At 35.6% G+C, this 20,850-nt stretch overlaps 1 protein-coding gene across 6 annotated transcripts in view; it reads left to right on the forward strand.

Moving 5' to 3' along the window:
- The window catches only part of DIAPH3 (diaphanous related formin 3), a 209,378-nt gene that overhangs the window by 147,684 nt on the left and 40,844 nt on the right, over positions 1–20,850 (forward strand). For 4 of the 6 annotated variants that reach the window (XM_064645581.1, XM_064645582.1, XM_064645577.1 and 1 more), the window contains 2 exons: positions 4,736–4,831; positions 5,260–5,319. In XM_064645581.1, coding sequence (XP_064501651.1) covers positions 4,736–4,831; positions 5,260–5,319 — 156 coding nt within the window. Of the gene's footprint in view, positions 1–4,735; positions 4,832–5,259; positions 5,320–9,870; positions 11,340–20,850 lie in introns of those variants that run through there. The other 2 variants (XM_064645580.1, XM_064645579.1) reach the window with 2 other exon arrangements.

The raw sequence follows: 20,850 nt of genomic DNA on the forward strand, positions 1-20,850 counted from the left end.
GCAGTTCTGCTTCCTGAAGTCTAACCCATTCAACATTACAGTATGGTTAATGTGTTTAGAGAATGGTCCTTCAGTTTTTACTCAGATGGAGATCTTCTATCTTCAGCTGAGCATTGCTTTGTAGGCTGTACTATTGAAATCAGTCCTTATACAAACAAACATAAAAGACTTCCATGATGTCTTGAAAGTAAAGATACAACATTAAAAAAGTAAAAGATATATCTTTCTTTTTTTCCTTCCTTGTGTGAATAATAGTCTGGAAAAATCTCTGCTATCATTGTCCCAAGCTTGGTAATCATGTGCCTCTGAAATTTTTGAACATTAATGCACAAGATGTGATGTAACTAAACCTGGGAGAAGGCTGCAAAGGGCTTACATTTCACTTCAGTATACTGGATACAGTATATCCAACCTGAATGTTATCCTGAGCTGAAGAGGGAAAAAAAAGTAGTTTGTATTCTAGCAAACAAGAATAAAAAAGTACTAATTCTGGTACTTGCTGAATTGAGAGATCAGGACTTAAATCTTCAGACAAGGAAAACAAATCCAATAGCTTCAGCACTCCAAGTTTGTTATTAAATTATATAAAAAACTTGAGTGCCGCCACACAGTTACGTCAAAAAATGATACAAAGATAATTAAAGTCTTTGCTACTCTGAATGACTTCAGGAGTAGCCCTTGGGGTTTTGCAACTTTTTCCTTTTGTTACAGCTATGAAATCTGTAAGGTCTCTTTTTAATTTGTCCAAATTGTGCAGTTTTGTTTTCAGATGAGGCTGTTCGTCTGTAGGAGATGATCCTTTTCATTACCATGTAACAAAAAGCTGTATGTAATTGCAATGCCAGAAATAGAGGCTGGTGGAAGATAGTAGTCAAAGTTCTTGTAGATAAATCTCTTAAGTGTACAGACTGAGTAGGCAACATCAACAGAAACCATGCTAAAGAATCCCTGGTTTGGTTTTTCTGAAACACCTCAGTATTTTCTTTTGTGAGAGGAGTAGCTGAATAAAGCTTTGATTCTGTGAAAGAGGAAATAGACATATTATTTTATGTTTTCCTCCTAGTAAAGTAAACTTTTGGAGTCCTAGTGTTGTGTGATGCTTTAGTTTATATTGGACAGGTTCACGGAAACTGTAAAAATGAAAATTTTTTCATTCAAAATTATCTTGTTGCAGTACTCTTTTTTTTTTTTTTTAAATCATATTGCTAATGGTATTTGTGACTATCATGTCAGTGGACTACTGCTCCTGGAATTATGGTATATATAATTTATTTCTTAAGAAGTACATAAAATGCAGGTGTCATTACTAACTGCAATATCTGCTGCTATCATTATAAGACATTATAGTTGTACATGTAAAGCTTATGATACTCAATGTACAAGAGGAGAAGGGTCTTTAATATTCTTAACATTTTTCAAGACGTAATTATGAAATTAGGTAGTTTATATCTGACTTGGCACTGAAATGTCAAGGGCAAAACTTACCATCTACTTTGGGAAGTTTACTTCTCCCTTAGATGGTATTTAAAAGGCAGTTGTATGGGGTTTAATTAGGTATGATATTAAAAAGTATTTAAATCTCCCATTCTGCAATTGAAGGAAAAGAGATCATTTAAATCATAAAAGGGTATATTTCCTCAAAGGAATTACTGTTGGCTATGTAGCTATCTGCAAGACAACTAGAATTACTAGTTCTATGATATCAAAAGATTGATACACTTGACTAATTAGGAAACCAGTTGGGACTGGTGACAGCAGCCTGCAGCAGGTTGTGAAAGCTGATTTAAAGGTCCCATAGGAAGTGTCAATATCGAACAATATTTGTGACGCTTATGCTATCACTGTAACAATATTGTATGCAACTTTTCCATGGCAATTTAAAAGATTTCTAAAATATTTGTGGTAGACTTTCATTTCTTAATCTTCTTATTATATAAACTTGGACAACATTATAGTGTGGGTACTAATAGCTAGCTGCATAACTTGATAGAAAGTGTCAAAGTCAGCTGCTGATGCAGGCATGTAAAAAGAGAATTTGGAGCCTACTGAAGTTGTAGGAGTTTGAAAAACAGGCTTTCTACATGTTTTGGGTACAAAGAGTATTAACTATGAATGCTTTTATTTGCAGTGGTTAGCTTTTTTCAATACATCCATGTATACAGGAAAACTACCAGAGTTTTTTAATTCAAGTTTCAATCTACTCATTTTTTCTTCTGTCAACTATTTTGTATGTCAATGGAAGCACTAATCTATAATCCACTTTGTGACTACAGTATATTTCAGATAAGTATGAAAACCAGATAGTGCGAATAAATATGTTACAGCTATGCTACAAGAAATTGTGGTTTTGCAATATTTCTCTTCCATTATTTTAAATATTTTTTTTATTTATTTGATGAGCCTTTTTACAGTATAGCAGATTATGCACCAGGATTTCTTTTTCTACTGGAGATAGTTAAGTTTTTAAAACGACTATGAAATCCATAGTAGTCTTGGACAGGCTTGAAAGGAAAGAGATGACATACTGAAATAGGATTGAAAATTTTCTCCTGTTATTCCTCCTTCCTAAAACAAAGCTTTGAAACTCTTTTCCATAAACATTAATGGTATCATTTTGGAGACCGTGATACTATTCAATCTTTTTTGAATTGCTATAACCCAAAATGCTTATAAGCTTTCCTCCAGCATTCATGTACCTTAATGTAACTAATGGCTTGGTCTCAAAATTTTGTCCAGCATTGCTTTGGTTTGAAACTATTCACTGAGTGTTTTCATTCCAGACATTAGTAATTTAGAGAATTGCATGACATCAGATGGAAAAAGGAAAGTTAAAAAAAGAAACAGAAAAATCCCCAACAAACCAACAAGAAAAAACCCGCCACAATGAAAAACCCACCCCAAACAAACAAATAGGAAGCTGAAGGCAGTCTGAGTGATTTTTTTTTTTTTTTTTTGGTAAGGTGCATTCCAAAATATACTAATAGCTGTGATAGTCCATTAGTCATAAGAGAGCAAAGTTCAACTTAATAAAGCATGTATACCAAACACAAAGCAGAAGGAAAAAAAACAAACTATATTTCAGCCTTCATGTTTATTCTATACCTGCCAGATATATAAATGTTAGGCAAAATTATGAAATATTTGCTGGTTTTCACTTTTCTTTTCGTGTATGGCTCTTTTGTGTAAGGTTGAAAACTAGTCTGGTAGTACAGAATATAAAGAAAAGAGAAGAACTAAGGGTTACTGTTCTCTGGGTAAAAAACTGGCTGGATGCCAGTACCACCCAAAGAGTGGTGGTGAATAGAGTTACATCCATTTGCAGGCCGGGCACTAGTGGTGTTCCCAGGGCTCAGTGTTGGGGCCAGTCCTGTTTGTTATCTTCATCAGTGAATGATCTGGATGAAGGAATCGAGTGCACCCTCAGTCAGTTTGCAGATTACACCAAGTTGGGTGACAGTGTTGATCTGCTGGAGGGTAGGAATGCTCTGCAGAGGGATCTGGGCAGGCTGGATCAATGGGCTGGGGCCAGTTGTATGAGGTTCAATAAGGCCAAGTGCCAGATCCTGCACTTTGGTCACAACAACCCCCTGCAGTGCTACAGGCTGGGGGCACAGTGGCTGCAATGCTGCCCGTCGGAAAAGGGCATGGGAGTGCTGATCAACAGCCAGATGAACATGAGCCAGCAGTATTGCCCAGGTGACCAAGAAGGCCAATGGTTTATATCAGAAATAATGTGACTGGCAGTACTAGGAATGTGATTGTCCCTCTCTACTCAGCATCTTGTTGTATATACTAGGTAGTTTAGATCCTGATTTGCATAATTCACTATTAGCAATAACTGCAGAATCATGTGATGTGGCCAACTCCTTGACTTAGGGAGTTTTGCCCAGTGGGGCATAATGAGATTATGTAATTCTTTATTCCTCTATGGAGATTTTTCGTCATATAGTCAGTCCCTGGAGTTCTGTTCTTTGTCCTCCCATGCATACATACAACAGGGTAACAAGTTCAAAAAGCTAACATTTTCTGATGTGTTTATTTGAGGAAATAAAAAGAGGGTGTTTAATGCTTGCATTTGGTTACCATCTCACAATAATATTCATAATTCTTTTGGGAATTATTGTAGATGTGTGTATTATTACACATGATACTTGTGTAATTTGATGAGTAGAATTTTCCTGAACTACATCCATTATTTAATATCAGCCAGAGGTTATTAAATGTGAGCAGAAAATGGCTTTTGATTAAAGCTACCTATGGATATCACTGTATACTATCCAGTCCAATATTGTTCACTCAACTTCCTGCTGAGAAACAATTTCAACTCTTTATAACAATAACTGAAATGATCTTTTGTCTAATGTAGCAAATCATTTAAGGGACAGCTCTTGAAAGCTAACATCAGACATTATTTGCAGTTGTATAAAGTCAGTGAAATGAAAATATGAGTGAAATGACATTTCTCTTAAAACTATGCTTGACTCTTGAGTATAGAGAAAGAAGAATGTGAAATGAATGGAATAAAATTTGGTGTAGTTCAATCTATAGAAGATCAAATCTGTTGTGATTAATTGCAAGAGAGCAATTTGTCAATATTAAAACACTAGTTGAAGTTTGAAATAAATATTTTCTGTAATACCATTGCTACCTGTTATTGTTGCTTTTTATTGTTATTACTCTTTATGCTTCGATATTGCTATGGTAACCCAGAGGGTTCCTTCTCTCTCCATTACAGAAGGTGAGGAGACTGGAGTGATGGATAGCCTGTTGGAGGCCTTGCAATCAGGTGCAGCTTTTCGAGACCGAAGGAAAAGGACACCAAGGTCTAAAGGTGAATAGTCTATCTTAGATTTTATTTTCCAGAGAAACTTAAAAGCACTATGGGTCCAGTGCTCTAGAATTTAAATACTGTCAGGTTTAATTCGTTCTTGCAATGCCAGTTTTCAGGGATGTTTCAGGGATGTTACTGTTGCTGGTGTCAGTAACACTGGAAATGAATGTACTGAACTTATTAGCCTTATCATTGTGACAAGACTTTTCAATACAGCCACATGTACTTTAGCTTTTTAGGGTTTATAGTTGTATGGGGGAATTAAAAGTTGTCTTGCTCCATAAGTGAGTCAAATTATTTCTCTGGTATATAACTGTCATTTATTCCCAGAAATACCTGACTTCTAATTGGTTCTGCTTAGTAATGTTACAATACTCCAGTAGCTTTCAAAGAGGTGTTTTATTTCCATTGTTTCCTTGCTTTTGCAGACATACCACAAAATCTCAGCCCAACCACACAGCGGCCTGTTCTGAAAGCTTGTAACCATGGTAATGAACCATATTCTTGAATTGCATGCACTTCTTAGCTTAGCTTATGTAGTTGATCTGTGCTTTCAAGACTGCTGTGGGTTTTTTTCAGTTTTGTACATTAATGGAGTACTTAACCATATTGGAACTTGCTTATTAAAAATCATCTGAATATTACATACTGAAATTATACTTACTGATTGCTTTGCAAAGCTCTTCTATCTTTTGTGGGGGATTTATTTATTTAAAATTTGATTATGTTTTTAAATGTAGTACTTTTATAATCCCTAAGAATTATGCAAGGATTTTTTAAGGGATTATGGAAGAGTAATAAAAAATAGAAATGACAAATATTTTAAATATTACTAAGTGTTTATAGTATATACCGAATTGGAGAACTTTTTGCATTCATTCTGTGTTTGTTTGTCTTGGTTTTCTTGATACTATAATTGGAGTGGTTTAAGCCATCGTTTAACAGTATAATTCAAAAGGGATGCTGTATCAACAAAATAATAGTAAATGTTTATTCTTAAGTTCCTAAACTATCTCACAATAGTCAGTAGGACTTGCTCATATGTGATAAGTTACAATGAAGCTGTGCATGCTTGATAGCTTTATTTGATGGATAGTCAACAGAATATTATTATATTAGCTATGTGCTTAAAGAGTCCAGAGTGACAGTTCTCAGTGGTTCATAACTAGTGGTCTCAGGAAGAAGTTTATATCTGTGGTACCTCTGTAAAGAAAAATTTCAATTTAAACCTACAGGAAAAAAAAAACTTTCTTAGTTTTTAAAGCAGAATGCATTATCCTTTGAATGCATTATCCTTTGATATTTAAATGCACTGTGGATTTATAAAGCAGATACCATAAAATTGATTATATTAATTACACCTCATATTTAAGTGTTTATTTCTTTAAGTGTCTGTAGTAAAAAAACCCAACGAAAACCAAAAAAACCCGGGAAACTTATTAAACACAAAATTAAAGAAAACAGAGCTGGAATGACAGTTTAAAGGTAATTTATTCACTTAAAGGAATTTGATCAAAGAGGAATCAAGTATATTTGACAGGTACTTGTCTAGCACATAACATATTGATAGTTGAATAATGACTACAGAGCACATCTGAATTTGTCCTTAAGTGTTTCTGCTTGTAAGAACAATTATATTATATATTTCTTCTTATCAACACATTCCATCTAGCTAGCTGTCTGGACAGACAGTATAGTTTCCAGTCTTCAAACTAACTTCCTTTGGAAAAACATTATGGCTATGTTTTATGTTTCAAATTAAAAAAAAACAAAACAAAAATTAACACCACCCCCCTCCCAAGATTTTAATGCTGCAAAATCTTAGTCTGACCCATGAGCTGATTTGTGCTTCAGATGGATATAACTTGGTGCTAAAGTCAGAAGTCCAGATATTTGATTTGGAGAGAAGAGTAAAAGTATACTTTTGGACTTTTTTATTTTTTTACCAAAATCAGTTTTTGCATAGAGTATTTTATCTCATTCTAAGACATTTCAAAATTAATACAGATTTTCTTTCACCTGTCCTGTTAGTTCAGGAACAGTGCAGTACAACTCTGAGCTTGTTTTTAAGGAAATCATTAGTATGTTGACACTTGTCAACATATCTGCCAACATTTCCTGACACTTGTCACAATATCTATGTTACATCTTTCTGTGTTGACCCAAACAGAGGACTAAACCTGATGTAGATTATGGTGAGTTCATTTATCAAGGCCTTTCTTTTGCATTTTAGTAGAAATATATGGTCATTAATGTTACATACTGTCTGGAATGAATACTAGACCCCAAGTGTCAAAGTAAATTTTTGGATAATAATAATAATAATGTAAGTAATAACGTTACTGAAGTTAATGATGTGACCAGTCAAGGCAAGAATTATAATGATAAAATTTTCTGTTTCTGAGTTGAGCAATGTATGATATCAGGGGCTTTTCAGTATTATCTTCTGTATCATTTTTTCTTGCACTTCGTATCTGAAGTATCATCACATATGAAATAACCTATTCTTTCTATCTATATGTGTATAAAAAGTGATCAATACTATATATAATGGTTTATTACACAGACACTGTATAAGCAAGTAGTCTGTGATTTCAGCTCACTTCAGAAAAATTACGATATGTTATTAGACAGAAATATTGGCTTGGTCTTTTGTCAATTTGCTATGTTTTTCCCAACCTAGAACTTCAAATGGATGCTAAATTTCTATCATGAAAAAAAGCCACTGGCTTACTCTGAGATTAAAATATGTGGAGATTGCTGAAAGTCCTTAAGGAGCAGCAATTCAAGCACTTTCCTTCTTTGCTTCTGTACTGGTTTTGGCTGTTTGGACTAACTGGTAACTGGTTTGGTTACTGTTTGTTCCTCTGAGACTAACAGATCCACTCATAGTAGATATACTTTACTAGTGCACACTACAGATTCATACCTAGGATTCGTCATACCGTCTAAAAGAATCACAAGCCATGACTTGAAATGTCTGTCATCTGAATTGTTCAGAGTGTAGCAATCTCTTCTGGGGAAATGCCATCAAATTCTAACTAATCTCCTCTGCTTCAAAACACAAACAAACCAAATTAATAAATTCTGGCTCAGTGTTTAAAGATATTTCCCTTAAAAAGTGGACTCCAAATCAGACCCAAGCATATATGGTGTTATAACCCCAGCAGGCAACTAAGTACCATGCAGCCAATTGCTGTATCCTCTCTGGTGGGATGGGGAGGAGAATCAGAAAAAGGTAAAACCCATGGATTGAGAAAAGAACAATTTAATAATTCTAATAAGTAATAGTAATGAAAAGGAGAGGGAAGAAGAAGAATAAAACACAAGAGAAAAAAGTGATGCACAACACAATTGCTTGCCACTGTGGACTGATGCCCAACCAGTCCCTCAGCAGAGATTAGTGGCTCCCAACCAACTCCTCCAGTTTATATGCTGAGCCTGATGCCATATGGTGTGGAATATCCCTTTGGCCAGTTCAGGTCAGCTGTCCTGGCTATGCTGACTGCCAGCTTCTTGTGCTGCGCTCATTGGCAGAGCATGGGAACCTGAAAAGTCTTTGACTTAGAGTAAGCTCTACTGAGCAACAACTGAAACATCAGTGAGTTATCAATGTTGATGCCTTAAGGTCCATCTAGTGTTTTGATTTTTCTAATTTTTATAAGCTTTATAAGTAGTTACATAGCAGAAGTAGATTTAGAAGCAGCAGCCCTTATTCCCTTACCCTTAGCACAGAAGCAACATAGATTTTCAACCCTATTACGCCATTCCATGCTCCCCATATCAATTCTACCCCCTGAATTCCAGTAGAAATGTTTAATCTCTCTTTAAGATAGGCCTGTTCTGTTTGGAGAATGCTTGTACCTTGGCCTAAACCGCAAGAGTACAGTCAAGAACTGGGTGAATATATGCCCCCTGTACCCCAAAGAGGATGAAGATTGATGAAGAGGTGGTCTTAGAGACCCCAGACCCAATTCCCAAGGGGCATGACTGAGGGTGGTCCAGGGCAAAAGCCACAGGGTGGGAAAACCTCAGATTGGACAAGCAGTATTATAAATTGTAACATCTGAGACACGGGGGGGTGTGTGCCTCTTGTAATCTTATGTCTCAGAGGCACTAATTAAAACCCTTTCCTTATCTCACCTTCGAAACTAAATTGTCTCAGAGTTTTTTTCTCCCTGAATTTTCTTTCATCGTTCTTATACTCAGTGCAAAACAGAGCACTGTACAAGCTACTAGGAAGAAAATTAACTGTATCACACATGAAACCAGGACAGGAAACTAGACATCAGTGGCTCCATGCCTTAGAGTTTCCTTTAACTAAATGGACTGCTTAAGAAAAAAAGAAGAACAGTAAATTTAATGAAATGCTAGGTATTGGTGGGCCATTTTTCTCTTCATGATCTGTTGAGCTCCCCAGAAAGCTCTGGTAGTGTTCAGCTGATACTTCTGATTACAAAGGGGTAGTGGTTCTCATGCTACATCCCAGGGTAGCCTATTAGGTGTGATATTTTATTTTCAGTCCTACTCTTCTTTTATTGAATAGATAACCTCTTTCTAACATGGTATGTAGGTTTTGTCAAGTTTAAATCTGCTCTATTTTTGTGATCAGAATTACCAGTTGTATTGTTAATGCTTGTGACAGGGCCCATTGAGTCAGATTATTTCTTGTGGAGAAAAAGTCTTGCTGCATAACTAACATGAATAATATACATTTGGAATTGCTGAATCTTGGAAACGTTCTAACACCTTTAGAATGCAAATAATATACACTAGATTTTAATTGACATAGATAAGATTGGTATGTTTTGTTCCCATTCACAGTGCTTTGTATTTTTAAATTAACAACGAAATACATCTCTGTACAAAACTACCTGTAAAGGTTACAATGTGCTTTAGCTGCAAAGGGCCATAGACTACATGAGATATTGTGGTGTACTCTTTTGCTGTAATTCCCATTCAGAGCACTGTATGACACAAGTAGAGTATCAGTATAGTTTTAATGTTGTACTAATAGAGGACCTCTTTTATGTTTTTAGGAAGCAGAAGAAAGCACTTAATTTTCAATGATTGGGATTTTGCACATTAGAAGATTATTTCAAGCAGCTAATAGCTATGGCTGATCTGAGTTTATCAATTATTTACAACAACAGTCAAGGAATATTTGCAGCTTGCACGTTTATTTCAAGCTACTTAAGTTCAAATACACAGAGCAGCATATCCAAGACAGTGCAGAGCTCACTGCAGCACAGAAAGCTGCATTATTCACTAATTTTTCAGTAAGGTTTTGCAACCTGCATCAAATTTTCTACTGCTATGGCTACACATTTCTTTGCAGTAACATTAACCAAGTTAATGTTACCTGAATTGCATGAATACAAATTCAAGATGCAGCTTTGATTGCATATATACACATACCTTAAATGCAGCAGAAAGTGTTCGTCTTTACAGGCAGATTGTATTCAAAATGCTTTGAGTAAAGAAAACCTGTAATAAAATGAAAGTAAAAACAAAGCATATTGCTTTTTGGAGCTGCAAAGGTTGAAAGAAATCTTTGACTTTTATGATAAGAGATAGTTGTAATTACTATAGCTGCTTGTTCAGTAAATCTATACACAATAGAATAATTTTCATGTCACATGTAGTCTGAAGCATTTAAAGACCTCTGTATAATAAAATCCTTATGAGCAATATCATTCTGTCCCAATTAAGCAAAAGAAAACCCTTTTTTCATGTTCCTTGTGTTCTTTTCATCTCGTATTTGTAATAGAACTATCATCTGATATTTATATTAGTGTCTCTGCTACCTTATATTTGACAATTGTGTCTGACAGCGAGCTCAAGCTCATCTTAGTTCTTGAAACTGACAGTGTGACCATGTAGAGGTCACATTTATTTCATCATTACTGTATATGACAGCCAACTGTGATTGGCATTTCAACCTAATATTTCCTTAAATCTGTTTCTGTCTTTTCCTCCACCGTATGTAGTGAATGTTAGGAAGTACCTAACACTGGAGAAGCTATGAAACCCATGAAGATAACTTTTTACCCAAAACATGTTAGTAATAAAGAAACTTTTTTGAGCATTACCAGTTCTTTGCAGTAGATACTGCTTTGAAGGCACTATGCCCGTTAGCCTTGTAATCTAGAAACATCAGTACCTCTGGTGGAGAAAATTTTTGTAAGGCTTTGTAAAGTTTTACTCAATAGACAAGTTTCCTCAGCAGAAAAATTGGAATATCCATTGGCGCTGTTATGAAATGAAAACATTTAACAGGATTTCTTTAAAAAATGGTTTTCAGTTGTTGCCATTTTAAGACCAAAGCTTCACTTCAATATTGACTTCATAGGTCAAGTAAAATTGCTGCTTATTCTAACAGAAATAATTCCCCTGAAACCATCTGCACTGTTTATATAATAAAGAGTTTTTTCCTAGAGCAGACAGCAAAGTTCAAAGAAACTGACCATAAAAGTCAATTTTGTATCTATGGGGAAAAAAAACCAAAACAGACAAGGAAAGTGAATTTACACATTTTTATTTCTTTGTTTAGAACTATTTCTTTATTGCCATAGTTGCAAACACATGCAGTCACAAAGATGTCCCTGAAGAATTTACATTCCAAAATATCTAGGAAAAAGATTAATTTTGATGCAGAGTTTTTAGGATCTTTTTTAGTAATCTTTCAGTCATGTAATTTAATGAAGAAAGTATCAAAGTCAGAAGGGGTGATAGCCAGAAAGAAGAGTTTGGAATGAAAAATTAGATATTTTGATTTTTTTTTTCAGGCTTTTTCTAACAAAATACCCTTCATAATAAAGACTGACATAAAAAGATAGATAAAACTCTCATTTATTTATTGATTTATTTATTTAAAAATGGTGAATGCTGAAAAATGGATGAAGGCTCTGTTAAGAATTGAAAAGGGTACTTCAAATTAGTAGTAATTGCATATTAGTACTGTGAAAATACTGATATAGACAGAAAGAAAATGTTATCTTCCTTTTAGTAAAAGCTAAACACACACTATCAACCTTAGCACTACGTGTATTTAGAAAAGGTGAAGAGGAATTGTAATCTGACAAAAAATGTCTTGTGAGATTTCTCTTATCAACTCTCATGAGTAAGGTGGCACGCATATCCTCCACTCTGTGTCTTATCATAAAGAATTATATGTGAACATAATATAGACATAAAACAGAACCAAAGCTTTTTAAGAGTAAAAATTTTAAGTGCCACCTTGAGACAAGGTGGACCTTATAACGGGGCTTTTTCCCCAGAGGTTTGACAACTTCATTCCTAAGTGCGACACTTTGAAGATGTCAAATTAGGCACTCAGAAGAGCTAATTGCTTTTGTAAATATCTTGTCAGTCTGCATTGGTACTAGTTGAATAAGACCGCTTCTCTCATGGGAGGCAAGGACATTTTCTGCAAGATAAGAACTGTAGCAAAGAGGTGACATTTGAAAGCAGTGACACTGTATATTCTATAATTGCACATACAGTAAATGTCAGCTTCATAATCATCTAGGTAGGTAACCAGATTTCCAAAAGCTACAGTGGGCAAGTTACATTTTCAGTAGACTGCTTTGAATATGTATCAGTGGAAAATCTTAAATCTGCAAAAGGGAGATGTAATTTACCCACAATTTACCTATATTTGTCTTTTCATTGTTTAGTCACGCAGAACTTCCCATTCAAAGGCAATTACCGAGTTTATATGTATAGCAAAGAGATTCTGTCACTTCTCAGAGTACCTTTCAAGTCTATTCTGTATTTGTTAAACAAGATTTTAGGTATAAATTTGCCAGTCTCTTTCACTTCTGTTTTCTGAATGTTAAGAACAAGTACTATCTAAACTCGTGCCTCATTCTTCAGAGGCTTCTAGAAATTTGATATGAATAGAATAAATGAGGTAACTTCACTGAACAACAGCCATAAAGCTCTTTGTAATGTGGCGGGTTTTAATATATATATAACATATACATATCTGTCTTCTTAAAGGGGTTATCTTTCTCTAAAAAAAACCACAAACAAGCCACAAGTGACATATTAGGTGGGAAATTTTTGTCAGCTAGATATTAGAAATGAGTTTTCTCTAGTTAAAGACTTCACTGGGGACGAAATCTGAGATAGGAACAGTGTATGATTCCTGACTTGAGTCTGACTCAATAGATGACTCCTGTGTATTTCCATGATACATGACTAAGGCAAAATCTGCATCAATAACCCAGCAAAATAATCTGAAGCCCCCAGAAACCCTTTCGTGGTGGAGATCATGAGTGGTAAAGGAAGGAAATGCAGGGACCAAATGCAGCTCTTGCATGAATGGCAGGAAGAAAGGTGATAGCCAGACTTCCACTGAACGATCTGGAGTAGTGTGAGGTAGTTGGACTGCAACCCCTCTGCTCTTGTGCTGATGTAGCTTACAAATCCAAGATGAGAAGCTGCAGTTTAAGTATTTTCAGGAAAGAATATTTGGATTTTGGAAGATATGGGGCTAATCAATCTATTCACTTTCAGCATACACTGTGAAGTAGTTTGACTCTTGTTCTTGTCATGGTGATGTGTCGGCTTTTAAAAAAAAAAACAAAAAAAAAAAACCCCAAGTTTTTAAAGCAAGATTATTTTAACCAAACAGAAAAATTAGGCGAAATCTATGCAATTTCCTAGAAGACTTTAATTCCATGAGGATAAGTAGTCTGTCCTTCTTTCTTTCTTTGAAAGACTGTAACTGTCTAGTTAGTAGCATAGTCTTTCTGTTACCATATTTTGTCACAGTATCTTAAAAAGAACACTTATTTTGTAATGGTGAAGTTTTTAATTTTGAGGGGGGGGAAAAGTTTTTATCATGCTTTTTTGTCTCCCGGTATTATCTATTACCATATAGTGGTGAAATAAAAAAAACAAAACCTCTTACCTGACCCTACAAACTTGACCATATTTACCTTAGGTTTTAAAAAATCTAAAGACTGAGTTTTGAAAAACTTAGAGTGAATTTATTCTACTCTATTCAAACTTGCAGTTCTTGATTTTCTCTCTCCTTGTGGCATAACAAAACGATAAAATAAGAAATTGAAAAGATAACATCAGGAATACTTAGTGTCATAAACAGGGAAATGGAATGAAATCTCAGCAGACTTTCAGCGTTGGCAAATAATTATTCTAGAGGTTTTTCTTTTTATCTGTTTTCTTAGGCTTTAAGCTTGTATTTGAAAAGAGATGAGTGTATATGGTGTGTTAGAATACAGTGCACATAAAAATGCTTGAATTAGCTGCGGACAGTCTATTTTTTGTGCTTGAAGCAAGATAGCTTGTAGGAACAAATTTGGATATCACAGCCCAGTTTCAGGGTTTTGAAAGAGATTTGGATATCTGTGTACAGCACCTAATCGAGCTATGGCAGTTTTAGAACTGTGTCCAAGAATGTGGCAGGAATCATCATCAGCCTTCCCCATCCAATATGAGTATTTGAATCACTAGATGCAGTAACATTTATTATTTGTGGTGGTACTTTGTGGGCAGAGGAGCTAATGAACCGAAGGGAGTTTTCCAGGGATACTGAAAACATGGTTTAAATCCTCTCCCTGTGGGAATAATAGAATCTTGATGAACCAGAGTTAAACACAGCTGAATGAGAGCTTTCATTGCTGAGGTTAACTTTGGCACCTAAATTTTACTGGTCTTTTAGTTTGGTAACTTAATAACAACAGAATAAATTACTATCAGAGTTGGGTAACTTAACTGAAAGGCAGTTACTATACTACCTTTAGATACTAATAGATACTATTAGTAATACTGTAGTAATACTATTAGTAATACTAAAATAATACTATAGATATGCATTAGCCAGAGAAATAAGTCTTGAAGGTGGTGATCTTCTAGTTGTTTTTTTCTCACCTCTGGGGAAAGGATCAGAATATAAAACGTATTAATACATAAAGGCTTCTACTGCTTTTATAGCTTTGTATAAGGTTGGCATTTTGTGTTTGTTTGGTTTTTTTTTACTATAGTCATAATTACATTTGGTAATTATTTTTTTAATGTTTCCTTGGTTTCAAAAGGAGAGATTAATCCCCAAATACTGTCTTTCAATTCCTTGTCAAAATTGCTTTCTTTTCTGTGCATAAGCACGGAAGCATTTATCTGAGGGCATATTCTTATTTCAGTGGGTGCATTTTATTGCTGTCATTACCAGAGAAGGTAGACTGAATATATTTTTTCTTCCTACATTCTAAAATGTAAATATTTCCTTTGATCCATCTTTTCCAAGAGAAAGTGAACTTTATGTCTAATCTTTCACTGTGCTATCACTAGCTCAAGAACTGGCTGAATCAATCTGATGATTCCAAACCTGCTGATTAACTCGGATGAGCATGATGCCAAGTTAGGCAATTAGGCTGATGTAGGAGCTTGGGGAGGACTTTGTTACATTTTGGTCAATATTTATAAAATGAAGTAACATTAAATGATAACTACATCAAAAGAAATGCTACAAGCTGATAGACTGCCCTATCCTTTCTTCTGATCCTACACCTTTTTTTTTTTTGGTAGGGGAGGGAGTGGAGAATGGCTTTGCTTTTGGTTTTTATAGAATCATTAAGGTTGGAAAAAATTTCTAAGATCATTGAGTTCCTCCTTTGACTGAACACCGCCATGCCAACTAAACTATAACACTAAGTGCCACATTCAGTCATTTCTTGAACACTTCCAAGTATGATGATTCTACCACCTTCCTGGGTAGCCCATTAAAAGCTTAACCATCCTTGCAGTGAAGAAATTCTTCCTGATGTCCAACCTGAAGCTAATCTGGTGCAACTTGACCCTGTCTCCTTTTGTCCTGTCACTAGTTGCCTGGGAGAAGATATTGACCCTCAACTCCTTACAGCCTCCTTTTAGATAGTTGTAGGGAGTGATAAAGTCTACTATGAGCCTCCTTTTCTTCACACTAAACAATCCCAGCTCCCTCAGCCACTCCTCGTATGACTTACTCTCTAAACCCTTCACCAACTTTGTTGCACTTCTCTGAACACACTCCAGCACCTCAATGTCTTTTTTTGTAGTGAGGGGCCCAGAACTGAACACAGTATTTGAGGATAAACTGCTGGCTCATGTTCAGCTGGCTGTTGACCAGCACCCCCAGGTCCTTTTCCACTGAGCCTCTTCCCAACCCTTCTTCCCCCAGCCTGTAGCATTGCAGGGGGTTGTTGTGACCCAAGTGCAGGACCTGGCACTTTGCCTTATTGAACCTCATGCAGTTATTCTCAATTCGTCGATCCAGCCTGTTCATATCCCTCTCCAGAGCCTTCCAGCCCTCCAGCAGATTAGCACTCCCACCCAGCTCGGTGTCATCTTCAAACTAACTGAGAATGCGCTTGATCCCCAGATCATCAATGAAGATATTAAACAGGACTGGCCCCAATACTGAGCCCCAGGGAGCACCACCAGTGAGTGGCTGCCAATTGGATTTAGTTCCGTTCACCAACACTCTCTGGGCCCGGCCATCCAACCAGTTTTTAACCCAGTGAAGAGTGTACCTGTCCAAGCTCTGGGCTGCCAGCTACTCCAGGAGAATGCTGTGGGAGACAGTATTGAAGATTTTACTGACGGCTGGGGAGACTACATCCACAGCCTCATTGGTCACCTGGTCGTGAAAGGAGATCAGTCTGGACAAGCAGGACCTGCCTTTCCTAAACCCATGCTGGCTGGGCCTGACCCTCTGGTTGTCCTGGACGTGCTATGTGATTGCACTCAAGATAATCTGTTCCATAACCTCCCCCAGCATCGAGGTCAGGCTGACAGACCTGTAGTTCCCAGAATCCTCCTTTTGACCCTTCTGGTAGAAGGGCAAAATTTGTCCCAATTTACATTGTTTGGTTCTTAAACTGAGATCTCCAAGCTCTGCTTTGCAGGCATCCACAATTGCAGTGAAAAGTAGGATCAAAGCACTAAACACATAAAGTGCTCTATAATGTTAATTACTCTGGGGTATCAGATATTAAGCATTTTTAACTGACCTCCAGAATTAATCTATGTATTTAATCTCTTGATGAGATGAAATACCTCGTAAAAAAAATGCACAGTTTAGGGTGTTTAGGCTCCTTATAGTAGATAGAAAGAAGCACATGCCCATCTTAGACAGGAATTAGCTTATATGAACTGTTAATAGTCAGCGAGTTCAGACCTCTAATTTAAAGTGCTTGAGGCTGAGAGACCTGATAAGGTTTCTCCATGTTTTAGTTCTCTGTCTATAATAAAGTTAATAAAACAGGGCACAGCATACTCAATACTGCAGATAAAACAGTAGCTTGAATAGCTGCTCTTAAAGTTAGTATTCTGTCCTGGGCAACGAATGATACAAGTGCTTTTGAGGGGGAAAAAAAAGTAATTCTCTAATATGCATACATAGAAAATGTACATTAAATTTGAATAACTAACTTTGTCATGCCTCCAAATTCTAGTACTTTGAGACTCAGCTCTTTTTCTTTACTAAAGAGTGTGTTTGTGTAATTTGTATTACACTGCTAGCTGCAATGGTAATATTTTTGAGTGTACTCATGTTTCATTAGACTAGCTGGATTAAAAGTAAATGAAACAGTACTGTGGCTTTAAATTATGCAACCTTTGTGGTATGCAAGGTGAGTTCATAATTTCAGCACAGATCAGCGTAAATCAGGATTGATGCATGAGTAGTTGCAAACTCTGTTCTGACTATTCGGCACAGAATAAAAAGTACTTTGCTATCAAGTAATCCCTAGTTTTATAATTGTACTGTAGATGGTAGTCTTCCCCTTTCTCTAAGAAATATAAAATAATTTTAATTCTATGTGATCCATCATCAGGCAACTACTCAAAAAAGTAACGTTCTTAAATGCTCTCAAATGTCCAGTAGCAAAAATAAATGAAGGGCAGAGTGCATTAAGGGATTTCCAGTTGTGTCTCACAGGGCAGAGAAAACTGCTGTGAGAGAGCTCTTGGGAAAGCTCCTACTCTTGCTGCCTTTAGCAGTAGTTTCCTGACTAATCAGTCTCCAAGCTTACCCCAGTGCTTTAAGTCTGTTCTTTCTCTGTTGCCAACTGCTGACTGAAAACAGGACACAGCCAATTACTCTCTGCTGAGTTTACCCAGTCTCTGTTTATCCACCTAACAGCAGTTGCTCCAAGATCATTTTATTGAAAACTCGTTATGTAGTGAGATCTCCTATTATAAAATGTTGGATTTGTTTCAGTGGGGTCAAAAATACATGAATCTTACTGTCTAATATTGGATTATATTTTTTGGAATAGTTGCATCCTATGGGACGGAAAACAAAGCATGCTCAGGTGGAATTAATTTCTTCCTTTTCCACATTCCAGTGCCCGTAAAAAAGGTTTACCTTCATTATTGAAAATTAAAAAATAAACTGTTATGGCTATCTTTAATTGAGGATACTACTAGCAGTATTCCAATTTCTTGGTTTGGGGTCTGATCTTCTTTCATGAATCTTTTTTCTTCTTTTCTATTTATATCTGAAGCTGTATGAGTGATACCTCACTATAATGATAGTTTTACTTGTTCACAACCACATCTTGTTGCATCATTATTCTAAGCCCATCTTTCTTACTCATCTATCAGTGCTATGGCACATCAGCACATTCAACAGTACCACTTAACTATTGTATAAAACATTTTACTCCTTCAGTCTGTAACTGCAGATTTAGCCTAACAAAAAGGGCATTTTTGACTTGTGCCAATAAACTATAAAATGTACTGTGGCCTAAATGAGAATATTACTTATTATAGAAGTCTTTTACATTCACATTAGTAACAAAGCTGTGGTGAAATTTTGAATGTTGAAGGAACTAAATAACCAGAAAGCCTGCAAAGGCATCTCCAGCTAACATTTTCTGGGAAAGCTATAGTAACCCAAAATGCAGTATACATTTATTATTTTTCTACTAACTGAAAGTGCAAAGAGATGCATTAAAAAAATTTTATTCCAACTACTTAAGAGAAAGCTAAATGAGAGGCAGGTCAGCAATAACTTAATGTACTGTCCAAACTTCATAAAATATTTTTAAATAGCCATACAGTTTACATCCTTTCAAAGACCTGGGGAAAAGGTGGTGGGGTGGGATTCAAACATCATACACTTAGATCTCCCATCCAAAACTGCCTGTCATTCAGAATCTGGATTTGTTCAGATATTACTGTAAGATGCACTTTAAGATCTGCTAGCTGTGGGATTGCACCATACAATCCAAAACAATTTTCTTTATCTGTGCTTCTACAATGCCAGTGCACTGGTAGTTGTGGGGTATGTTTTCTTATACTTAGTACTTCTTTGCTTTTGATTTAGCCCATTTGAAAAAAAAAAATCACTAAACAAACAGGAATTGTTTATTACCTTTAGTTTGAAAATCTTTATTCCCTTCGCCTTCATTGACATAGTGAAAGTTATTTCAATGTTTACAGATAAATAATACTATTCTGCAAGTGATAAAAGAACTTATTTGGTCAAGAACAATTTTTAACAAAAAACTAACTGTATTTTATATGGAAATAAAGTGTGACTAAAATTAATCTTCCAAGGTTTGGTTTTGTTGAAGGTAAACTGAACAGACCGGGGAGAATTAGGAAAATATGCAAAATGGAAAAGCTCTTCTTAAGCTTGCCACCGTGTATGCTAGTAAAGGACATGCTCCACTGCCTTATGTTCTTGGCTTCAGTTGCAGATTTCAGCCTTAATTTTATTTTTAGTTATTAGTGCATAATTCTCTTTACATCAAATTGTCCACCTTCAAAAACTAAATTGAGTGCAGTAAAATTTTATAATCTATTAGTTTTCTTGGAATATGGTAAGCATGCTAGTGGAGAAGTCCACTTCAAGGTGCTTTATGTTCAGAAACCGCTGCTGCAGGATTTTCAGATTTTGGAGCCAATGGTATAATTTGTACACTTGCATGAAGTACACTAATGAGAAAAGTATATTGTTCTTGAATTGTTCTGTTCTGATGAAGCACAGTGCTCCCCTGTATTATCAAGTTCTGTTGCACGTCTTTGGGACAAAAAGAGTTTAGTGGTTTTCATGCTGCACAATACTGAAAGTACCATAATTGGTATTTCAGGTTCTTGTGATTTTCTTGTATGGTGTATCAAAAATATTAAGGTTGAGCTTTGAGCTTGTACCATTTTCAGTACACGTTGAAATCCTTCCTCCGTTTAATGAAAGTAACATACTTTAACAGATGTTTCACCTGTTACCTTTGAGGAGTTTCTTATCTTTGAAGTATATGAGCAGTGTCGGATTTAATAATAGTTCTTACACTTGTATAGAAGTGGTATGTGGAAGTGAACAAATCTTTCAGTTTACTCAGTAAATAAGTCCAGGCTTATTAAGTCAGCTTAGAAATAGAATTTCTATCAGTTAAACTTTCCACTGGGATTTATGATTGGAGTGCGTATAATAACTCATTACTGATCAATGCACGAGAGATGTTCTGTTGTAATATGTATTCATGGGAAGTATCTGTACTCATTTTCGTTTTACATTTTTGTAAATAAAGTCCCATTACTTATTAACAAAAAATTGAGTCAACCTTGAAACTCACTGGATCACAGTGCATCAATCAAACAGAAGCAATGATTTTTCTGGGATACTCTTTATTTCAAAATAGGTTTCCAATGAATATTACTTATTTCTTCCTTGTTGGCAAATTACATTTTCAGCAGTTTAAGGAAAGAAGAAATACTGTGGTCTAACCAATATTATTTGTCAAACTAAATTAATGCTTGAAGCAAGTTAATAAGACTATCTTCCAAAGCAGCAAAAAGATAATATAAAAATTTTCCAAGTGCAATCACAGACACTTATGATAGAAATTTTCATATTTCTTTATCACAATCAGAGTTTACCTAAGAGTTTCATTTCTAATGCAGTAGAAATAATTACAACTTGAACTTGGGGCAGAGGGGCTATTAATTTAAAGAAAAAGTGTTTATAGATTTTTCTTGTTAGATTTTAGAAATTGTTTGGTTTG

This window comes from Pseudopipra pipra, chromosome 2 (assembly GCF_036250125.1).
Source record: "Pseudopipra pipra isolate bDixPip1 chromosome 2, bDixPip1.hap1, whole genome shotgun sequence".
In the NCBI taxonomy this organism is placed as follows: domain Eukaryota; kingdom Metazoa; phylum Chordata; class Aves; order Passeriformes; family Pipridae; genus Pseudopipra; species Pseudopipra pipra.